Source organism: Lutjanus erythropterus, chromosome 5 (genome assembly GCF_056507025.1).
Source record: "Lutjanus erythropterus isolate fLutEry1 chromosome 5, fLutEry1.hap2, whole genome shotgun sequence".
In the NCBI taxonomy this organism is placed as follows: domain Eukaryota; kingdom Metazoa; phylum Chordata; class Actinopteri; order Lutjaniformes; family Lutjanidae; genus Lutjanus; species Lutjanus erythropterus.
This window is the reverse complement of record NC_139321.1, coordinates 11,770,761-11,792,872: the sequence shown is the minus strand read 5'-3', so window position 1 is coordinate 11,792,872 and position 22,112 is coordinate 11,770,761. Positions and strand designations below refer to the sequence as shown.

The following is a 22,112-nucleotide window of genomic DNA, read 5'->3' as shown; positions in this document are numbered from 1 at the left end:
GTTGCTCAGGGACTGTTCATAGTTCACAAGGAGATTTATTCTGTAATCCTGGAGGAGCCATAGAAATGTTTATATGTATGAGTGTGTACATGCTGCTCCAAAATGCACACGCATTAAAAAAAAAAAAAAAACATTACAAGACGCCTGTCAAAACAGGATGCAAAGTTTGTTATTTCTTACAATGACCCACTTGTGTTTGTGGATGTACATTTGTGTGTGAGCAAATATAATGTGGCACAAGAATGTCAGCGAGGTTTGGCCCATAGAACTGGCACCAGACATCACTGTGATAAACTGATGACTGAACTGTGAATGTACCTGTGTGTGTGTGTGTGTGTATGAGTGTGTGTGTGTGTGTGTGTGTGTGTTTGTGTACAACGGTGTTGGATACCAGAAAAGTGCAGAGAGAAGGTGCTGAGTGATGTCAAAGTATGTTGTCTCCTGTTTGAGACAACTAGGGATTAGAAAAGAATGAATGATTGAATGAATTCTTGGAGTAAATCTGGCACATATCTGATGACACACGTAACATAAATGTAGATCCTTTTATTTTCATCTAAATATAGTGAGCTGTGCGCTGGAAGGAACGGCTCCTCTGTTCTCTAAGTTTATCAAACACACAACATCTTTATGCACAAGTGAAATGTTTTACTCAAAAACAATATTATCTTGATTTTAAAAACAATAATGCATTATGATCATGATGGTAGCCTGATAATCACACAGATTTTGTTTCATTTCATTATTCAGTCTGACAATTCATGTAACCAAAGAGCAGATATATGTAAGTCTGCTCAGCATCAGTATCGTCCACACTTGTTGACATTTTTTGGCTCTGGCACATGTAGAAGCTTCCCATAATCATATCTATAAACTCTGATTGGTGTGGCTGTTTTTCCAACTGGCGGTGTCAGTGAACACACCAGCTGACTTCTTTCAATATCGGAAACAATAAGAGATGTGCACGATTAAGGGATCTGAAGTCAGGCTTTAAAGATGAATTAATTAACTCTAAAATAGAAAAACCTCAATGTAAATGTGGAATGTTAAAGGTAAAAGTTCATTTTTGACTTTGGAAACTAAGAGGACGGGAGGAGGAGGGAAGTGGTGACACTTTGGCGATTGATGGACAGAAGTTGGTCAGTTGCAAATTTTTAACATATTGTCCAACCCTAATCTAGAGCCAGAATTTCGTTTGTCTGTTCTGTCGAAACATGTCAGTGCAACATGGTGGACTCCATGAGAGAGGACCTGCAGCATCCATAGACATAGATGGTTAATTCTAAGGTAACGAAATCATAACAATTCTTATTTTCAGGTGATCATACACTGATGAAAACATACTTATGAATATTATGTTTAATTTCTGTTAAATTCTGCCAATAAAATCCCAATAAATTTTACAAACTGGGTCTTTAAATCCATGTTGACCAGCAAGAATCTGTTGTAATTTATAATTTGGGTGTCTGTATTTTTATTGTATATGATGGTCTCATTTCTTAACTCTCCCACAGCGCATTAACAGGCCTCTGCCTAAGATTTAACAAGGTTTTTTGTCTCTTTTTTCCAACTGCAATGAACGAAATAAAGGGAAGCCAGAGGTTGGGCTCTGTTACAAAAGACCTATTCATGTAGATTTGTTTAGAGTTTGACGTCAGAAACAAATGAGCAGGTCACTGACTTAAGTGTTTCCAAATGGTGCCAACAAGATCAAACATATTATGCATTTGACATGCACAATATGTTTCACAACTCAAATTTAGCCGTCACATGCCACCAGTCATGTTATGAAACGCCCAGACTTTACATTTCTACATGAAAAAAAAAACCCTGTCTTCAATCCTGTAAATTGCTATGTCAATACAGCCAAGGTATGGTGCCACAGTGTTTCAACACTGCAGGAATTACATACAATTTCATGGCTTAAAGGACAATTGAACTGGTAAAAACCTATCCATCCTGTTTAATTCACTGTAATTTTTATGTGGGCAGATCACATGAATGATACGGACAACCTGCCAACTTTTGCAAAGTACGCATCATGTGTAGCCGCCGGCACAGGCTTGATATCTATAGACGGATTATTATAATTGACTAATCTGTATTCAGAAGCTGTAATGTACCTCAAGAGGGAGAAAAGAGAGGAAGAGGGAGGTGGAGAGTTGGAAAGGTGAGAGCGTGTAAAGAGAAAAACAGACAGAGAGGGAGAAGAGAAAGAGAGATTGAGAGAGGAGGTAAACAGAGGGAGAGGAAGAGAAAGAAACGAGAGAAAAGGAAAGGAAAGTGATAATGTTTCCACCAGGATTGCTTGTGTGAAATGGGAGCAAAGAGTCTCAGAGAGGGAGAGAGACAGATACTTAAAGAGAGAGAGGGGATGAATGGAGGAGGTGAAGGAAGGAGCGTAGGTGTAGGAGGGGATGGAGAAGCAGCATTCCTGACCGCACAGTTACAGAACGGGACGAGAAGGAAGTTAATCTGAAATCCAGATGCCTTAAGGACCAACAGAGGGTCAAACTAATCCACACACACACACACACACACACACACACACACAGAGAAGGCGCTCCATCCCCTCTCCTGTTCTCTCCTTCACAGACCCCAGGACCTCGATGGCTTTACAAGTCAGCAAACATCCACAGGACTAAAACATCAACTGGATACTTTTTTTTTTTTTTACGCCTGCTTTTTCTTGTAAAACTCTGACTTTCCAGCCTGCAGTCAACACTAAAGGACCTGTTTTGGGGTCTTTTTTGTTTTTTTTGCACTTAAACTGTTTATGTTTTTCCCCCTTTGGAAGAATTTCCAGGTGAGTCTTTTGTGGTTTCTTTTAATAATGTGAACTTGTTAAATGCTCCCAGATGTAAAAGTGACTTTAAACAGATGCTGTTGTTTGGGTTAAGGTTTGTTAGTTTGCAGTCAGGACAGCAGACCTCTGGTTTTAATATACAGATTCTCATTCAGAATTCTTCTTCACATGTTGACAACAACAACCCGGACGCTTGACTTAAACTGAGTGTCATTTTCCTCCAGAACTTTGAGCTATGCGCACTTGAAGTTGATGTATGGCTGATAACCTACTGTCCTCATTTAAAACTGCCAGTTAAATGAGTTGAAGTTGTCTAATGAGTGTCAGAAGTGACAGCTTTAAAGCCATATTTATCTGTGTACTATCAAAGAGCGCTGTCTCACTTTCAACTCTGGTTTCATCCTCACTGTCGTGTTGTGACAGATGTGGTCGGCGGTGTCACAGCAGGCTAATTTATCTGTTGACTGATCTGTGCTGAGTGAAATCAGCAGCAGATAACAGACCAGTGCTGTTTATTTTGGTCTACTGAGCAACTCTCTGTCCACAACTATGAACAAAACTGTGACATAGTGCTTATCCTCAAAACCTCCTGTACTTTTCTGATCTACATGAAACCTAAACTGTGGAAAAAAGTTGAGAAAACTCATAAATCCAATGGTACTTCTTTCACTTGATTTTTAAGTTTTGAATCACTAAGTTTTTTTAAATAAACTAAACAAAGTTTTGTTGAGATTCTTATTTCAAAATATTTTTCTGTCAACATGATTTGTCATTATTTGGATACTTGAAAATTAAAATTGTTGTGATTGAAATTATTAAATAATTAACCATTATTCACTTTACTTTCTAGAAGACTTTCTTGAAACTAGATATAATTTTTCTGAGCTGTGTTTAAATGCACCAGAACAATACCAGGACGTCAAATACCAACATTCTGAGTTGATAAAACTTTCCAATAACAGAAAAATATGGATATACAGTCAAAGGGCACACACCTCCAGAAAGGGATTATGTTTATATGAGTCTATATGCTGTTTTTGAAGAAAACGTTGCATATTATACCTTTAAAAGTTCGACTTTTGGCTCAGACTCAATTCTTTTTAAAAGTAGGTTGCATTGAAATGTTTTTGCAGTGTATTTTCGCCCACCACCGACCAAAAATAGCACAAGATTCCCATATGATTGTGTTCAAAGGGCTTCTGAAGTTGCAAATATTTATTCTTGATATATTGTGTGCAAGACACGGAAGTGTATGTCAAACACAGCCTGTTACTGGGTAAGTTTGTTTACTACAACATGGTCCCTTGCCAAAGTGCATTAAAATCATATTGGGACCAATGAGCACTTCAGGCAAACAGACGCTCTGTATAAATACACTCTTGAGTATTTATTAGACACATGCAGCTTTGTTTTAATGACTAACGGGGTCCAGCTTGCAGTAATAATAGGCCAGGGGCAAAATAAAGCTTGCTAGACTTTGCTTAGACTGTACAAAGTATTTTAAGTTTGCTTAAAAGCCACCTGAGCGTCCCTCCGCGCTACTGCAGCGAGCCGTGCTAAAACTTTGAGAGATTTACAGCCAGTACTTGGAGGGTGAGTCTGAAAGGAATCTGCTGATGAAAATAGTTAAAGCAGTCAATAAACATGCAGGCGGAGGATTTTGTTTCTCTCATATACTCAATGGAAGCACATTTGCTCCACATTTTTACCCCATGTGACACTCTTTACAGTATCTATAAATTTAACCAAAGTGGACTTCTTTCACCCCAGAAGTCTCTAAAATATATGAAAAAGTTCTGTCACTAGGTAATAAATTTAAATAAATTACCAAAAAGCCAGACGTTGGTGAAGCGAGACTAAGAATAATGATTATATCAAGTAACTATACCCTGAATATTTTACATATAAATGTTCAAATGTATGTTTTTCAATCATAAAACGCAGATGTTCAACCTGCTAAATAACATTTTGGAGACACGGTTGGTATCCAATGGCGACGCTCCACACACATGTTGAAAGAGATTTCTGAATGAGGATATATGGGCAGCACATGATATTACAGACTTGCATGGAAAACATGTGGGAATCATATTGTAGTCTTCTCTTGACATGTGTTATCATGAATGGAGCCTCTGTGAGTTGGCTGCCAGTCAGTGTAATGCTTTTGACATTAAGATGTATTGGCCTCACTCAGACATTCTTGGAGGAATACACCATGTATTAAGGAAGCTGATTTGGCTTGTGATCAGTTTTTCGCCGAGTCGTTGGAGGATTGTTGACCGGTGGCGCTGCATGCCAGCAGTTTATCCACATTTTACATATGTCATCCTGGACGTCTGAAAATCAAGATGAAATGAGTGGTAACATTTTTTTTCTTACTCTGATGCCAATTAAACTAATGTGAGATACAGTATGTCTTTCTAGTGTTAGGAAACTCTAACTGCGGAAATAAAACCCTGCCCTAATTTCTGTTTGCTAGATCACATAACTCCAGGTTCTTATCAATACGAACTTCTACCTTTTCCGCCATTTTTGATGTTAACTGTTCAGATGGATATATGCCGCCTTTGAATGAAAGTCATAAGATTGTGGTTACAGCATGAGAAGTTGTGTGCTTGGCATTCAAGTAGTTAAGTTCTGCTGCTAGGCAACAGCAACATGGATGCCAAAACTGTCAGCGTCTAGAAGCCACTGAGGCTAGCAAGCTAGCAAGCAGCTAACGTAATGCAGGAAATTCAAAGATGAAGCCACTGGGAATATCAGCATTCTCCAAAGATGTGTAAATTACATAGGAAATCTCTACTACTGAAATTACAACTTAACATCCAACTTACCAAAACAGACTCCTCCTTTGAACACGATAAACATGACCCCATTTGAAGACATTAGTTGTAATATCCCGCAAGAATAATCAATGCCATTAACAATAGCTTAGAATGGCGGGACATAATTATCGATTATGTGCTTCTTCCTGCCATGACAAGTAAATGTCAGATGACAGATTGAAGCATTTGCTTGAAATCTTCAATTTGAGATACTGAGAAAGCTCCTCCAACAGTGAGAGGTGCACTGCTAGCGAATAAAAATGGAAAGTGCATTAGCAGCATGCTAAACACTTCTAACACATTGAAATCAATATAAAAAAAAATAGGTTTTCTGATGCTTAACATCTCTCCATAGCTGGCTAGACATAGAGGGTTAGGAGAGCATTTATTAACCTGGATCTTACTTTCATAGCGTTTGCTAAAGTAGGTTAGCATAACATTGGACTCACCACCATTATTATAGATATAGCAGATAAGCAGCGTCACAACAGTGAACAATATAGAAAAGAAAATACAAGCCTTAGCTAGTTTATGCTAACAGACATTAAAAACCCAGCCCTTTATGTTCAGTGTTAGTAGTAACACAAACATGCTGAGAAGCAGCTGAAACGCTAACAGTTGTGCACACACTGTGTTGACTGATGATGCTGCACAGTTATAATAACACCACAATAACATGATAAGTGTGCGTACCAGTGTATATCTGCAAGTAAAGCAGCTTTTGTTTACCCACAAACCTGCAGTAATGTACAGTAATGTGCATATAAAAGTAGACTTACTTAGCATTTAAAAGGGAATATCATTTTTAACCAATTTTTCACTGCTGTAGTTTGGCTACTGTAACGTCAGGTTAGCATAACATTGTACTCAACAATCACTTAACTGGAAACAGCTTTAACAACGAGGTCAAGGAAAATATGCACTTTCCAGGCCCCCCAATGTCAAACCCAGACCTGTTTTTAACGGGTCACCAATTAGTAGATTTAAATGCATAGGCCTGCTTTAGTTTCCTTAAAGCATGGAATGTGAAAGCAACTCTCCAACCAACCCTTTAATGACATTCAATATAGGGGACAAGAACTTCACAAAACAGCAGCAAAATACAGCTGCCATCAAGAAATGTTACAGCCACTTTATTAATGGTCAAAACTATCAAGCTGAAATAGTTTGGGACCCCTATGCTAAAGTTTTAGATGATCCGATGATCCTATTAATAGGGTTTCTATGTTCTTCACTACAAGTAGAACATATTATTTTAAGTTAAAGTGCTTTTCCTGTTTCTGCTCATCCTTCATTCATTAATTTTTTCCCTCCTTTTCATTCTCTTCATCAGATTATGACTTTGAATCCTGGTTCCTAGTTCATTCACTGGTCATGAAAAAAACCCATATAGAAAGACAAAAAGGAGTGGAGGATGAATTTTGGCAGGACTTTGAGAAAACCTCTTTGTGCCAGCGAACATACGATTTCAATAAGCAGGAGGTCCGGCAGTTTAGTTGTCTGGCTTTTTCAGTGGAAGTACAGCACTTTATCTCTGTCAGGTGAAAGTCTGGGAAGGGTACTAAGTGATTTAAATGTATAGGGAAACCCATCTCTGCTCATCTGTTTTCTCTTTCTCTTCTTTCTCTGTTGCTGTCCTCCCCTCCTCTAACATACTTCCTTTCCTGTGCTTTCCTTTCCTTTCCTCTCACCTTGCTTCGACTCTCTCTGTTTTCACTTTCCCCTCACATTTCCTTGCCTGCCCTCTCTTTGTCTCCAAGTTGCTAACAACAGGAGATCTGGTAAAGACATTATAGGAGGGCAAAAGTAGACTGACAGCATTTACCTGGATAATAATAACTCTGATACGAGAGACCAACTGTCATTGACACCTTTATCGCTCCATAAAGTTAAGGTATGCTGTTGCAGCGACAGATTGTAGTCTTACCTGAGCTGTATTAAAAGCGAGGGTTGCTGAACAGTGTGTAACACATAATAAAATACATCCAATATACTTTCAACATGTCATTTACATTATAGAACTGAAGACCGAAGTTACACCAACCATATGGGACATTCATTGTGAGCCGCAGGTCGTGTATCATATGACTAATGTCAGGTACTGAATTTTTATGATCTTGGCCAAGGTGGCAAAGTCATTAGAGACCTGAGGGCACAGGTTCAAGCTCTTGTGAGACTAAGTATCCCTCCTGCTGGAGTATCTTTGAACACAACAATGAACCCTGACCAGCTCCAGAGCTTCTGTTCTGTAGATGGCCCTGACCTCTAACCCCCCCTTCCTGTGGAGGACACAAGAGGTAAAATAATTCATGATTTAAAGATCTAATCTGCATTAATATATACTGTATGTTAACAATGGTTCATAGACTACATTTATGTGACAACGTTTGCAACAAGCTATCATATTGCAGGCAATTAGAAGAGAGATATTTTTCTCAGGAGCTGGTGGAGACCAAAAAAACTTATACCACATCAGTGTTGTGTTTACGACTTGTTTCTGCCTCCCCAGGTTTCCAAATCAGTTGCAGGTTTATTGTCCAATGACTAGTTTTCTAGGTATTTCAATTGCATGTCTTGGTCGGCCATAAAACAGTGAGATGGTGGTTGAAATCCCAAGAAAAAGTGCACCTTGAGTTTGGCTAAAATTACTTTGACAAATTGTGAAAAAAAAAGTTGTTGTTTTTTCTAGTGCCATTATTAGTCAAGTCCAAAACTTTAATTTGTCCAATACTTTGGTTTATGACCAAATATCTGTCAAACTAATGATGTTCCCATCAGTCTCACCATGCTAACATGCTCATCTAAAATTTTGAGCATCACTCTTGCTAAACATTAGCACATTGCAACACAACATTAGCATCATAAACAAGGGAAAAACATGAAGGTACTGTCTGTGATGGCAGTTTCAGCCCCAGATATAGCCTCTTGGTTAGCATTTAGCTCAAAACACCCGACTTTGCCTAAACACATCCACTTTTGCTGTTTGAGTTGCTGTAGACTCTTATTTATTTTTGTTACAAAAGTGTAAAATACAGTAGGCTAAGGGAGTTTTCAGTTCAGGTATGATTTCTTCCTACCACACCTGAGTACATGTGCATCATCACCTACACAACACTGGTTGTGTATCTGATGATGCTGTACTCAGATCATCCTTGGCTTGCACTTTGTAGATGCAGTTGTTGCTATGGTGTTAAAAAAACAAAACAAAAAAAAAACCTGCCAATCGCAAAATCCACTTGACTGTACTCAAGTACACAAGTAGAGATCAACGAACGGTGCCTGACTATGATATCCATGTGTTCACAATTATAAAATGACCTACACTTTGGGGTCAGGTGTACTCAGATCATCCTTGGCTTGCACTTTGTAGACCCTTGTACTTAAAAAAAACATGATTTTCTTGGCATTGAGAATAGTACATTTGTTATTATTCTCACCAGTTTTCATTTGTTACGATCTGAAGAGAATCTCTCTGTAGGAAACAATTCATTTGATCTGAACTGTCACCACCTGAAATAAACAGTGAGCCTGACTGACCTCTAGCCTATATAGGTTAATGTGTTTGTCAGATCAGGAAGTCCAAACTGGTGTGTGTGTGTGTGTGTGTGTGTGTGTGTGTGTGTGTGTGTGTGTGTGTGTGTGTGTGTGTGTGTGTTTGAGAGAGAGAGATTGTCAATAACATGTTACGATTCAGGTGAAATTCTAGGGCACTTTCCTCCTGGCTTCCTGTCACAACCATCACACACACACACACACACACACAGCTGTTAGGTGAATTAGCCTCCTTGTGAGGAGAAAACACAGAGATAGAAGTGGAAACCAGAAACCCCAAAACTGGCCTCTAATGAATTCAAATATGTGTGGTGTTTGGTTCTACCTGTGAACGTTTTTCTCTGGGTTTATTACACCGGCTCTCAGCCTAGTGTGTGCCTGTGTGTAGGTGTGCGTGAGTACGTGTCTCAGTGAATGTGGTTGCATGTAATTGGTATGTAATGCACCTCAAAAGAGTATGCTAACATTTAGACCAACATAATGAGTGCCAAACCACCTGGCGCTGTGGCAAACCACAACTACCTACGTTAAGTAGTTATTTTCCACAAAGCTGTTGCATTGTGTTGTTCTGGATCGGATTCTGTTTTATTCCAGTGTTTGTTTGAGCTACCAGAGTGTGATTTTGAGTCTTTAATCCCCAATGCCGACAGATGATGTGTCTATTGTGTGTGTCTTAAACACATATTCCCTGTTTTGAACATGATTGAGTTGGATAAAAGAGGATTTGCACTCTGCTGACTTCCCCAAGGAAAAGTGTAGTGAAGACAGGCAGGAGGATTTAAATGACGTGTTTTATCAACCTTGAGGGCAAATAGTTTGGTATGAGCAGAGCTGCTACAGTTGTCAACTTACTCACTCACAGAGATTTCTCTCACTTTCTCAGTCTTGTCAGTACTACTATGGGAACTTTGCTTTCTTTCTTTCTTTCTTTCTTTCTTTCTTTCTTTCTTTCTTTCTTTCTTTCCTTCCTGTCCTTATCCAACACTTGTGGGTGTACCAGCTTGGGCTTGTGTTCAGTGGTTATAAATATAATTCATTTTGCAAGTCATTATATTAATTTTCTCTTTCATCATGTCTAGCCAAAGCTGTGAGTTAGTTATTGCTGATTCAACAAATCATCCGTTGTTGAAGGGTGAAAAATCTGCAGAATATGTTTGTGTGTGTGTGTGTGTGTGTGTGTGTGTGTGTGTGTGTGTGTGTGTGTGTGGTGCATGCATAGCTTTAGGGCCTTGTGCATGTTAATACCACAGTAACAGGACATCAAATATTTCCCCCCCTAGTTGTGTGAATGATCACACAAAATGAAAACAGCCATCTAGTTCATTGCTCAATAGAGATTTTGTGACGTCCACCAAATAACTATAGGAAAATGTCCACACTGAAACATCTTAATGGACAATGACATCCTTTTATCGTTGTCAAACATTCCTGTCAGGCGAGTGTCTCAAATAGAGTTGACTTTGCACTTTTTGCCAGTGATTCATTTCCTCTACCGTCATCATCTACTTTGCATGTGGATCAACTGCAGTATCACTACACTGAGTCTCTCAGATACATAGATACATTTGTACAAGATGCAAATCCACCAAACCAGCCCCACAATAAATCCTGTCTATGTTATGTTTATAACATCTAAATAATTTCATCCCTTCCTGCAGGTGTATTAATGACGTGAGCGGTCAGACAGCCATCCAGTCATGGCGCTGTGGTGGTGCTACATCTTCTGCAGGTTGGCTGTAGCGTGGTTTCCCTTGCTCTTTTCATCACTCCTGTGGCAAACGGTAAATCTTACTTACAGGTTTCACCTTCTTATAGAAACCAGTGATTGCTTACTACTACTAAAGTTATGAGGCTCCTTATGTTGGGAAAAACACAAATATATGTATGTGAAAAAGTATAGATATTCAATTCGTCCATCCATTTTGTTTGGCTTATCTGGAGTCTGATTGCAGTGGCAGCAAGCTGAGAAGGGCACTCCTACGAGACACTGGGGAAATTCCAGGTTGGATGGGATATGTAATCCCTCCAGCGAATTCTGGGTCTCCTCCTGGTACCTTTCCCATCTGGTTGTTACCAGAAAACTTTCAGAGGAACTCGTCTAGAGGGCGTCCTAATCAGGTGCCTGAATTACCTCAGTTGGCTCCTGTGTACACAAAGGAACAGCCACTCAACTCTGATATCCCTCCAGATCTCAGAACTCCTCACCCTCTATCCGCCTGTATCCACAACCTCATTGGTTCGGTCACTACCCAAAGCTCACGACTATAGAAGGTAAATCAACTGATAAATTAAAAGCTTTACCATCCAGCTCAGCTCCCTTTTGACTGCAATGATCCAGTACAACACCCAGGTTACTGCTAACACTGCACCAATGCATCTGTTGATCTCACACATCTTACTGTCACTTGTGAAGAAGACCCCGAGATACTTGAACTCCACTGTTTTCAGTCAGAGAACCATGGGCTCAGATTTGGAGATGCTGACTCTCAATCTGGCTGCTTCATGCTTGGCTGCAAACCACCTGAGTGTATTTTCAAGGTCAAGGTCTGATTAAGCCAACAGCTTTTTGCAGATGATGTGGTTCTATTGGCTTCCTTAGACCAGGACCTTCAGCACACACTGGGGTGGTTTGCAGCCAAGTGTGAAACGGGATGGCAACCAGCATCTCCAGGTCTGACGCCATGGTTCTCTACAGGAAAACCCTCCAGGTTGGGAGTGAGTTGCTCAGTTGCATGTCCCTCTGGTGGTTTTCTTGGAGGAAACCCAGAGGCAGACCTTTAACTCGCTGGAGAGATTATATGTCTTATCTGACCTTGGGACACCTCAGGATTTTGAAGGAAGAATGTGATGCTGGGGAGAGGGATGTCTGGAATATCCTGCTTAGCCTGCTGCTGCCCCAACCCAACTCTAGACTATTGAAAGAAAATGGAGTTCTCACTTTGGTTGTACAAGGACTGGATGGCCTGTAGCTGTCTATGATCTGGTGAAGTGGTGAAGCTGAAGCCCAAGCTCGAGGCTAAAACAGATAGACAAACAGAGAGAGAGGAAGAAGCTCCTGGCTAAGTTGAAACACAGGTCAAGTCAGAGGGCGTGGCAAATAAATCATGTTTAAAAAATGTTTGATGGAATTAGGCACAGGAGGGCACAATGCTAATGCACCTGGTCTATTTTATATACATAAGCCTCAAGTCTATTTACTCACTTTAGTACTGATTTCTTTCCAAACTGTCAGTGCTTACACAGGTCTGAACTCATCTGTTTGCTTCTCCTTCTCTTATCTCATCTTTCCTGAATTTCTGAATTTGCTTCTCCTTACTGCTTTCTCATGTCTCTATTATCATACCTCTCCCTGTTTATCTTATCTGTGCCCTCTCTTTTTTGTTCCTAAACTTCTCCTTTCTCTTTCTTATTGATGCTTTCTCCCTGCATACCTCCTCCCTTCTCTATAGATCTCCCCTGTACACGCCATCCCATCCTGCCCACGGAGCTGTAGCTGTCCAGGCGTTAAGGAGGTCCACTGTACGTTCAGACACCTCACCACCATACCAAAAACCTTCCCTAAAGACACAGAGAGGCTCAACCTGGGGTAAGACTCAATCACTCTGCATAAACGCACATGCACACAGAAGCATTGTTATCAATGGCAGCCCAAGGGGAAGAAAACTAAACACTCTACAGGAAACACTGTGGAATGTGGTGTAGGTGATTTGTCAGAGAAGCGTTTTCTTTAGCTAACAAATGATCATCACTGCCTCTAATAACTCACAAACTATAATGCTGAGGTAAGTGCTTTTTGCTTGGCGAGATCACTTGGTTGGCGATCACTTTTATGCCATGGATCCAACAGAGAAATTACTTTATTGCCTTAGGGGGGAGGATCATAAAACATATTGCTGCTTGCCATCGGTTTATCATTTGTCAACCTTCCTAAAGAACAAAAGAAGTCAGTTGCGCACCAAAGACAGCAGCCAGTGAGATAACCTGCATGTCGCCTGTGGTGTATTTAATTTGACAACATCTGCTTTAAACCCAGAAGATAAGGGCTTAGCACCAGCATGTGGAATTGAACTGACTCTGGAGGGGATAAATCTCATAATCACTTCCATGTGGGTCTCTGTATGGTGGAGGGAGCTTTCACTGCCCCACAGCGCAGCAGAGAAATAGACCAGACACTGTTTTGTATGTAACAGATTGCCTTGTCTAATAATTGGCTCTGAACAGTACATATTTACATGGCAAACTACTTGGCACACAGCAGCCAGAGCTTCGCTATTGTTGACAGGAGGCTATCCATTCACATGTGGGTGTCTTTTAGCTATCACTCCATTTCAGGTGCATTACATTTGTGTTTAGAGCAGCTCACCAGCTCTTCACTACTGGATATAATGCTTTGATGTGATTATTTCAGTAGGTAAATGGTCTCAAAACCTGCAGTCCACAGGAGGTAAACTGTCTCCATATGTTGCCCTGTACTGTGAGCTATCAGTGCGTTCCAGATAATCTTGGTCTTAAACCAAAACAAAATGCATACGCTGTTTTATATAGGCAGCATTACACAATAGGGAATAAGTAACTACGGTAGAAAGGGTTTGGCAACAACAAGTGTTAAAGGACACAACCCCCTTCAGGCCAAAATGAAAAAAAGTAATATACTGCTACAACTATAGAGCATTCTGGCCTTTGTTTTATGAAACTGTCTTCAACCATTCTAAAGATGTATTGCAGAGAAGGAACACCAAAAACACACACAGCACATATAGACACCTGGAGTATATTATGTCATTGAAGATACACAACATGATCAAAAAGTTACAAAAGTAGACACTACATGACTTCCACATGGCAATGACAGTAAGTGAGAGACTGATTCTATGTCTCTGGCTTTTGCTTACTGACCGGCTGCGAGACAGCAATTGTCCAATCATAGCTTAGCCACCATAACTAAGTACAGCCGGCCCATCAAACTTTGGGCCCATCAAACTGCTGATGCTGTTGCATGAAGAGTATGGAGGATGGCCTCTTTTGTGAGCCTGTCCAAAACCAAAAAACACAAGAGAAAAAGTGAAAGAGATGGATTAAACAGTGTGTTTGTCTGCTATAGTGTTAAAGATATCATTTGAACCAACTTATGGGGCTGGCTAGCTGGCTAGATACAGTTACCAGTGAGTATTGTCATTTCAGTTGGCAAACAGTTAGAAACGAGGAGGCTGCATTTGTCATTTTGTCTCTCTGAAATGAAGGACACATTGTTTCAAAAATGACAAAACAATTGGGGTGGTAAATCTGTCACCATCATCGCTGTAAACAGCAAATGTGCCATGTGAGAACAGCCAACTTGACAGACATAGCAACAGTAACTAAGGGCTGGTGAAGCTTAGCAAGTCAGTTACAAAACTGAACACACTGCTGTCAGTTTACCATGCGAATGGGATTTCATGCAGACAACTGTTTGATGTTGTATTTTTGTACACTATTTTTATCATTCCCTATTGATTCCTGATGGTTGTTTCTTCATGTGGGGTGGAGTGCAGTGTCTGTTGAAACGGGAGTGAAGGGAACATCTAAGGGACACTTCAGCCGAGCAGACGTTTGGAGGGGGACCAAACCTTTAGGGAGCTAACAGGCTCGAACTTTCTAAACATTAGACCACCCTGAAAACTGGGGTGCAGACCAAGGGGATTTAGTCCCTAATGCAAAACGGTTGGTATATGTTCACACCCGGCATGTTTGTAATTTTTTTATTTACACTTTGGGGCCTGTTCTCCCTTAGTCTGGATTTAGAGCAGTGCTGTTTAAATTCAAAAGGAAACTGCTCTAATAAATGCAGGCGTCCGTCCTCTTTCAAAGGAACAGCCAATTGGTAAGGACCACCTAGAGGGAAGATAGTCACCAGTTCTTCATACTTAGAGAGCTTGGCATAGTGACAATGGGACTTAGCATTCAGCTATTTCTCCATGGTATATCATGATATATTATTGGTGAGTTATGGAAAACAGAAGATACAGATCTACCATCATTAAAGCTGAAATCAAATTAACTTCCTCCAGGGATCTTTAATCAGAAGGGATGACAAGTTATCAAAACTGTTGTAATGGGTGTGCATGTAATATTTGGTTTCAAGGTCTAGTTCCCTTGCACTTGGGCACTGCTGAACCTTCAAATTACAAACCTTACAAAAGCCCAACTGAGGAAACTGCACTAAGAACAATGAAGTGGAGATACAGTCTTGGTACACTTCAAACTAAGTGCTTGGCCAATGAATTTAAATCATACATAGATAACATAGAACATAGCATAGAAACATTTCTATTGTGTATCAATGGGAAATTGCTTCAGAACGCAGACCTATTTCTTATTACTTCCATTAGAAAATACTATTTTCTGTTCCCCTAAGATCTGGTCACATGTTCTTTCCCCAACTAGTCGCATACCTTTGTTTTGTCACTTCTCCTTGGCGTCTCATACTGATACACAAGGTGCCTTTTAGTGGTTGTTTCAGATGCTGCAAGAAAGCCTCTTTAGTATGTGGTTTTTGTTGTGAAATGGTTGCAGTTTGGTTAGGTGTAGGCACAAAAACTACTTAGGTAGGTTTACAATAAGACCATGTTTGGGTTTACAACAACATTACATATGTCATATGATATAATGTCACTGAGGCAACAAGATGACAGTCACATGATGAAAGGCATGTGTCTGTGCAACTAACAAGAGCGAAAGTCCTCCAAGACCCATCCACCATACATCTCATGCATCTCTTTCAGCCGTTAATGGTATGTTGCTTGTCTGTATTGGGCCTTTTCCACCAGCACTTTTGGCCGCACCAAGCCAAACCGTACCGCACCAAATTCCATTTCCATTATCACTTTCAGCACGCCGAACTAAACTGAGCCGCACCCGAGATGGACCTACTCTGGAGTGGGGCCTAAGTGAGCCCGACCAACCTCAAAGCAGGCAGCTGTGACATCTCTTTGCCGCAGCCAATCCATGATGAGCCATCTTTCTTTCTGACTGTATAGAAGTGCCAAAGAAATGCAAACCACACAGAGGTCTTGCAAAAAGCTCAGTTAGTGGGATGCAGCTATCACAGTAGTCTATGATGTCTGATGTTTCGCCCCTGCAGGAGTGGCCGTTCTGAACAATAATAACACATCTGCCTTTTGACGAGGTCAGACTTGTCTAAGGCCAGCTAGTTCATTTTAAGCATACCTCGTCAACTGGTGCATTTTCTGCTCTGTCATTTTCTCGTGCCAGTGTGACGCCTTTCATATACACAATGCTATGTTGGCAACCCCTAAAATACTTAGAGTAACAGTGTCTGAGCATGAAAATTGGCAACAGTAGCCAATGCATATTATGCTGCATTTAGCCTCTGAAAATGTCATGCTCATTTATTATATCTCTTTGTAATTTCCTGCTCGGACTCGTCTGCAGACCTTTAACATGCTGCCGCCGCAGATGCCAATCTGGGACGCATGCACTCTTGAAAGTAGTATAAACAGAAGTCACAGGTGTCCACCGGGTCTGCAGCTGTCCATGAACATGTCCATTCAGGACTATGATAGAGGCCTTGGCCTTATGAGGCAAAACTATGTGAGAAGTCACCGCATATAGCCTGACACGTAACTGCTAAACACACCGATTAAAAATGTCTTAAATGTGGCAAAGTGCTAGACCAGTGCCTTGGAATTTATTCTGTGAACGCCTGGAACTTGGAACAGCTTTCGTTATGGTATAGGAGCGAAGCACTAACACTGCCAGGGTTCGAAGTTCAGTTCCCAATGGGGAAACCTATCCTAAAAATATGTGTGCATCATGGTAAAGAAAGACTCTCTGGATGAAAGTGACCACCAGATGATATATTGTGAGCTGGCTGTTTTATTGATGGCAGTGGAAAAACGCAGATTCTCCCATATGTGTTCAATTGGGTAGGGATAACTGCACCCAGGGAATGTTGTGTGTTTTACATTTTAGGTACTCACTACAGGGTCGAGGACAGTACTGTGCTGATTCCTGGTATTGGAGGACCTGACTAACTCTCTCTCACTCAAATCTGACAAATCCAGTCTGCTGCTGCCAACAGACAACATGCTCTGCTGTGATCCTTTGATGAATAATGTCTTTGGCTCTGGCACCTACTGTTCTATACTGTACTTGGCAATCAGTTTGACTTTTTGACAGATGTCTGATGTAATGTGCTGAAACCTGAAGACACTGACAGAGGTTTTTCAATAGTTCTTTGTATTTTGACTGCTGATATAATTATGCACTGGTCCCCTATACACGTAGGCCCCTTTTGCTTTAAAGTGTTATACTGTAGTTGTTTACAAAAGTACAAAATTGTTATTAAAAAGCTGCATACCAAATTTGTAAATGTATGCTGAGCTTCTATACTTTAGTGCAAACTAAAAAGATTGTGAAAAGATGCAACATGGTGATTCTTGATCTGTGTGTGTATGTTTCCTGTGCATTTTACTGGAAAAACTTTTAAGAATGAGGACATAATTGCAGGTCAAATGTTAAATGAGGTCTCTCCATTCTTTCCAGCTATACTTTTCCTCTTCATTTGAAAGGTCACATTGCCCAGACACACTTGCAAGCTCGCTGAGTTTAGTTTCCAATCCCTCTGACCCCCCCTAATGACCCTCTGTTACTCTTTCATCCCAGTAACTGGTCCTGTTTATTTTCTCTCTCTAACAGTTACAATAGCCTGACGGAGGTGGAGGGGTCAGAATTCCGGTCACTACGGCAACTGGAAATGCTCATGTTGCATGGCAACGATATTAACACAGTCCATCCTGGGGCGTTTTACAGCCTGAGATCACTACAGGTAGAGTTTGTGCGTTTGTGTTTGTGTGAGTATCTTGGTACCTTACACTATGACAGTGAGACAATTCCTGACTAATTTATGACTGCGTTGCACCAACAAGGATTTACTGTTAAACCTGATTAAGAAATTAAAAAAGCTCAATCAAATTCGTCTTCATTATTTCCCTGATGCTGATGCATTAACAGTCTGCCAGTTGCTGCTCGGAAGTCTCTTTTTTCCTTACTTTGCTGTTGTTGTCCATTTTTTTTTATCCTATATTATTTGGCCACATTGTTCAATTAAGTCAGCCAACAAATTTTTCTCAAAGGAGGAGAAATTAGAGCTTCTCTGTCGAGCCATAATGAATAGGCTAATTAGGTTTTTAACTATTTGTTTAGCTAGCAAACAATGCTGCTTTGTACATTTTTTAGGTAGCCAACAAATGATGTAACTAATGCAAACAATATCACATTTATTTTTAGTTAGCTAAGAAACAATGTAATGTTTTATTAATCTTTAAATTAGCTAGCAAACAGTGTAACCTATAAAAATATTGAGTTTTTACTTGTGAGAGTACATCTTAATTTAGAATCTGGATTTACTCATTTTAAACTGTGATTAGAACCTAGCTCAGAATAAATTAATCGTTGTTGGTGCGATGTCTGAAGGTGGTGGGAAAAGTGGTGGAGGAGCCATTTCAAATATTCTGAAATCATGACCCCTGATTGACAGCTCAGTTGATTGCTGCATTTTATGCACTAAACCCAAATTGACCCGGGAGTCAGTGAGTCTGCACCTCAGACTGAAATATCTGACCTATCTCTTAATTATGCATCATCATTAAGACTTAATTAATTAATTATTCTGTAAGAACCTATGGTTTGTCCAGCACTCTAGTCAGGTCTGATTGTTTAAGCAAATCCAAGCCAAGAGAAAGTTGTTAAATACTTAAGGTTTGATTTATGTCAAACCTTCTTGTAAACTCTCTAGAGTGTGAGCATATGTGGCTCTAAATCATAGCTGGAGCAATGTGAAGCAAAAACAAACACAACGAGGCTGTGGGTGAAATTTCACTCCCAAGTTCACTTCTGCATTACATGAGTCAATAGATGTTGCTCTCTTTCAAGTGTGATATTTATTTTCTTCTACACAGCAAAGAGAAAAATAAATCTATAAAGCCATATCTAAAAATTGTGAACCATGCCGGGGATAGCTAACACCAGAAAAATGCACAATGTCTGTCCAAACAGAGCCAAATTAAATCTACCTTACCTAAAACACACTGAAGTCAGTAATTAGTTGCACTTTGGTTGCTTGACTACAAATGCAGCGAGTCGTGTTGGGTCCAGATGGGTCCAATCAGCAGCTAAATTTGTACTGGGTTAGGAGTAAAGATCCATGCCAATGCATCAGAATCAATTACATCAAGACCCAGATTGAGTTGGGCCGAGTCCATGACTTATTAGAGCAACACTTGTCCCCAAATGCCTCTAACTTCAAACAGACTAACTTTGAAAATCTCACCCAGTGCACTTTTAAAAAAGTAAACACAATCACTCTCAGATATACAAAGCTTAATTAAGATTAAACCAATCCATTAGTCTGTGGAATGTAAAAGGTTTTTTATTGCTACCAAAACCACCTAGACAAATAGCTGAATAAAGTTTAGAGCATAAAGCAAGTTAGTTGTTTTTTTTTTGTCAGGAGTTTGTGGATTTAATCAGAGCACACATTAGTCAGATCTAATGAAACATCTCCAAAGTATCTGGTAACTCTGAAGTCATAGCAGCTTCATAAGCCAATTGTATATCAGGGTTGTGTTTCTGAGTTTGATTATTTTTGTCCCCCAGTTTAATAAGACCTTAATATAGTTTTAAGATTCAATAAATGCCAGTATAACACTGATTCTTTCTAATTCTAATTCTTTTTCCCTTCAGATTTTGAAGTTGAGTTACAACAAGCTAACAGCGGTGAGCCCTGGACTGTTTGAAGGCCTTGTTGGTTTGATCCGTCTCCATCTGGACCACAACCTCATTGACTTTATAGAACCATACTCCTTCTCAGGACTGACCTCCCTAAAACTGCTGCAGCTGGAGGGGAACCTCCTCAAAGAGATCCACCCTCATACCTTCATAACGGTGTCAATACTCGGAAGCTTTTGGACCTCTGGACTCAGGTAAGTGATTAAAACACAGCAGATATTTGTCTTATTTATTTTTTTCTTAAATTGAGACTCCCTCTTTAAAACCATTTATGTCAGAAATGGTCATATGACAACATTTTGTTGAGGACTTGATCAGAAAATTTGCATATGGGTCTAAGTCGGTCATGTAAAGGTACATAGGGACGTAAAGAGAATATTCCCATATGGTCCCCTGCAGTGGTGGAAAGAGTACTGAAAAATTGTACTCAAGTACAAGTACTGTTAAATCACTAAAATATTAGTCAATTATGTAATTATGTAAAAGTACTTGCGTTAGAAATATACTTAAGTAATTTAGTGCTAGCACCTACCATCAAAAACGAATCAAAAAACATGTGTGTTAGTCACCTGTCACTTCGGGCTTAGAACTGGAGTTGATCTCCACGGATGCTGCATGGTGGCTGCCCACAGGTCCTTAAGCTGTGGATGGGTAAATGCAAAGAATGAAGGTCGCTGCGAGCATTAATAAATGTTTACTTGGAGACATGATTTGATTTGATTTCAAAATACCAATTTTTAGGTCCCATAAAGATTCAGCAGAAGTTCCTGTCATGTCATATAATGATTTTGAGAAAGTGATGGAAGGACCTAAATAGGACCAAAAAAGAACATTATAGGTTGGTCCCCTAAAGATTCCTGTATTCTTACTAAATGGTTAAACAAATGTTAGGGGAACATAGTGTAGAGACCTAGAGCAAATGTCTTATAGTAACGGTCTCCTAAACATTCCCAGAACGTCCTTAATGTTCCCTGAAAGTCTGCCAGATAACATTCTTCTCCACATTGTCAGAATGTTCTGGGAACGTACAGTTTCTAGATGTCATGATGTTCCTAGAACATCCTGAATGTTCGCTGAAAGTCTGCCACCCTTTAAAGAATCTCATTATGAGCGTCCAGGCATGTTCTGGGAACATACAATTCCTAGCTGGGTTAATAGGTAGCATACTGCAGTATGTATTTGTTTCCCTGCCTTATGCACAATGCATGAAAAAACAGTCACCCTGCAGAACAATAGACAAGGAAAATGATACTATGTGTTTGTCTCAGACACTTACACCTGTCAGACAATCTGCTGGAGCAGCTCCCTGCTGCAGCACTGAAGACAGCTCCCAGGCTTGAGCTCCTCTCTCTGCATGGTAATCCCTGGACCTGTGACTGTCAGCTCCACTGGTTGGTGGAATGGAGCTCCGCACATGAAGGTAAAGATGCATAAATGAATAATCCTGTCTTATTTTCTCACATTCAAACTTTAATGAATATGATGCTATTCCTTACTTCTTCATGTTTGTGGTGCCAAAAAGACACAAGAAATATTAGCCTTCATTTGAACTTGTGGTTGAGTTGACCAGATGAATAGTCATATTTATACTCCACCAACTCCTGAGTAAAATATCCCAGTCTTTGGCTGTTAGGCTCTGCTATATTCACCAGCTAGCTGCTATTTTAGTGCATTTGTCGTTTGGTGTTGGGCAAGTAGGTTTATCAAAGGTTTGCCACTGATAACAGCTACCTGCTGTGACTTGAAGCGAAGTTAATGGAAGTAGAGTGAACAAAAAAAGTAAAGGTCTTTAAAGAACAAAACAAAAACAGTTAGCTAAAAGAAACCAGAACACTCTCTAAAAACAAGAGGAACCGCAAAGTTGGGGATCATGTGGTTTAATTACTATTAGAAACATCTTTCACATTGCATGTAAAAGTATGCCACCAAAAAACGAAATTATTATTTAGTGCAGCTTTAAATGTGCAGTAAATGATTTTGGGGCACCTATGGGCAACAGAAACAGCACACTGACATATCGACTTTTAAGCTGAACTTAATAGTAACTAGATTCTTATTTACACATCCAGCAGTTACAGAGCAATGCTGTCATTTGCATTGTATTTGGAGTGGCAGATCTAAGTGTAGCTCTGTTTTTAATC

General features: G+C 40.0%; 1 protein-coding gene across 1 annotated transcript in view; it reads left to right on the top strand.

Moving 5' to 3' along the window:
- The first annotated feature begins 2,546 nt into the window (after positions 1 to 2,546).
- The window catches only part of LOC146326524 (matrix-remodeling-associated protein 5), a 31,016-nt gene continuing 11,450 nt past the window's right edge, over positions 2,547 to 22,112 (top strand). Inside the window, exons 1-6 of the mRNA XM_084718809.1 lie at positions 2,547 to 2,806; positions 10,842 to 10,964; positions 12,633 to 12,769; positions 17,881 to 18,010; positions 19,927 to 20,165; positions 21,240 to 21,391. Coding sequence (XP_084574935.1) covers positions 10,881 to 10,964; positions 12,633 to 12,769; positions 17,881 to 18,010; positions 19,927 to 20,165; positions 21,240 to 21,391 — 742 coding nt within the window. The 5' untranslated portion in view covers positions 2,547 to 2,806; positions 10,842 to 10,880. The remainder of the gene's footprint in view (positions 2,807 to 10,841; positions 10,965 to 12,632; positions 12,770 to 17,880; positions 18,011 to 19,926; positions 20,166 to 21,239; positions 21,392 to 22,112) is intronic.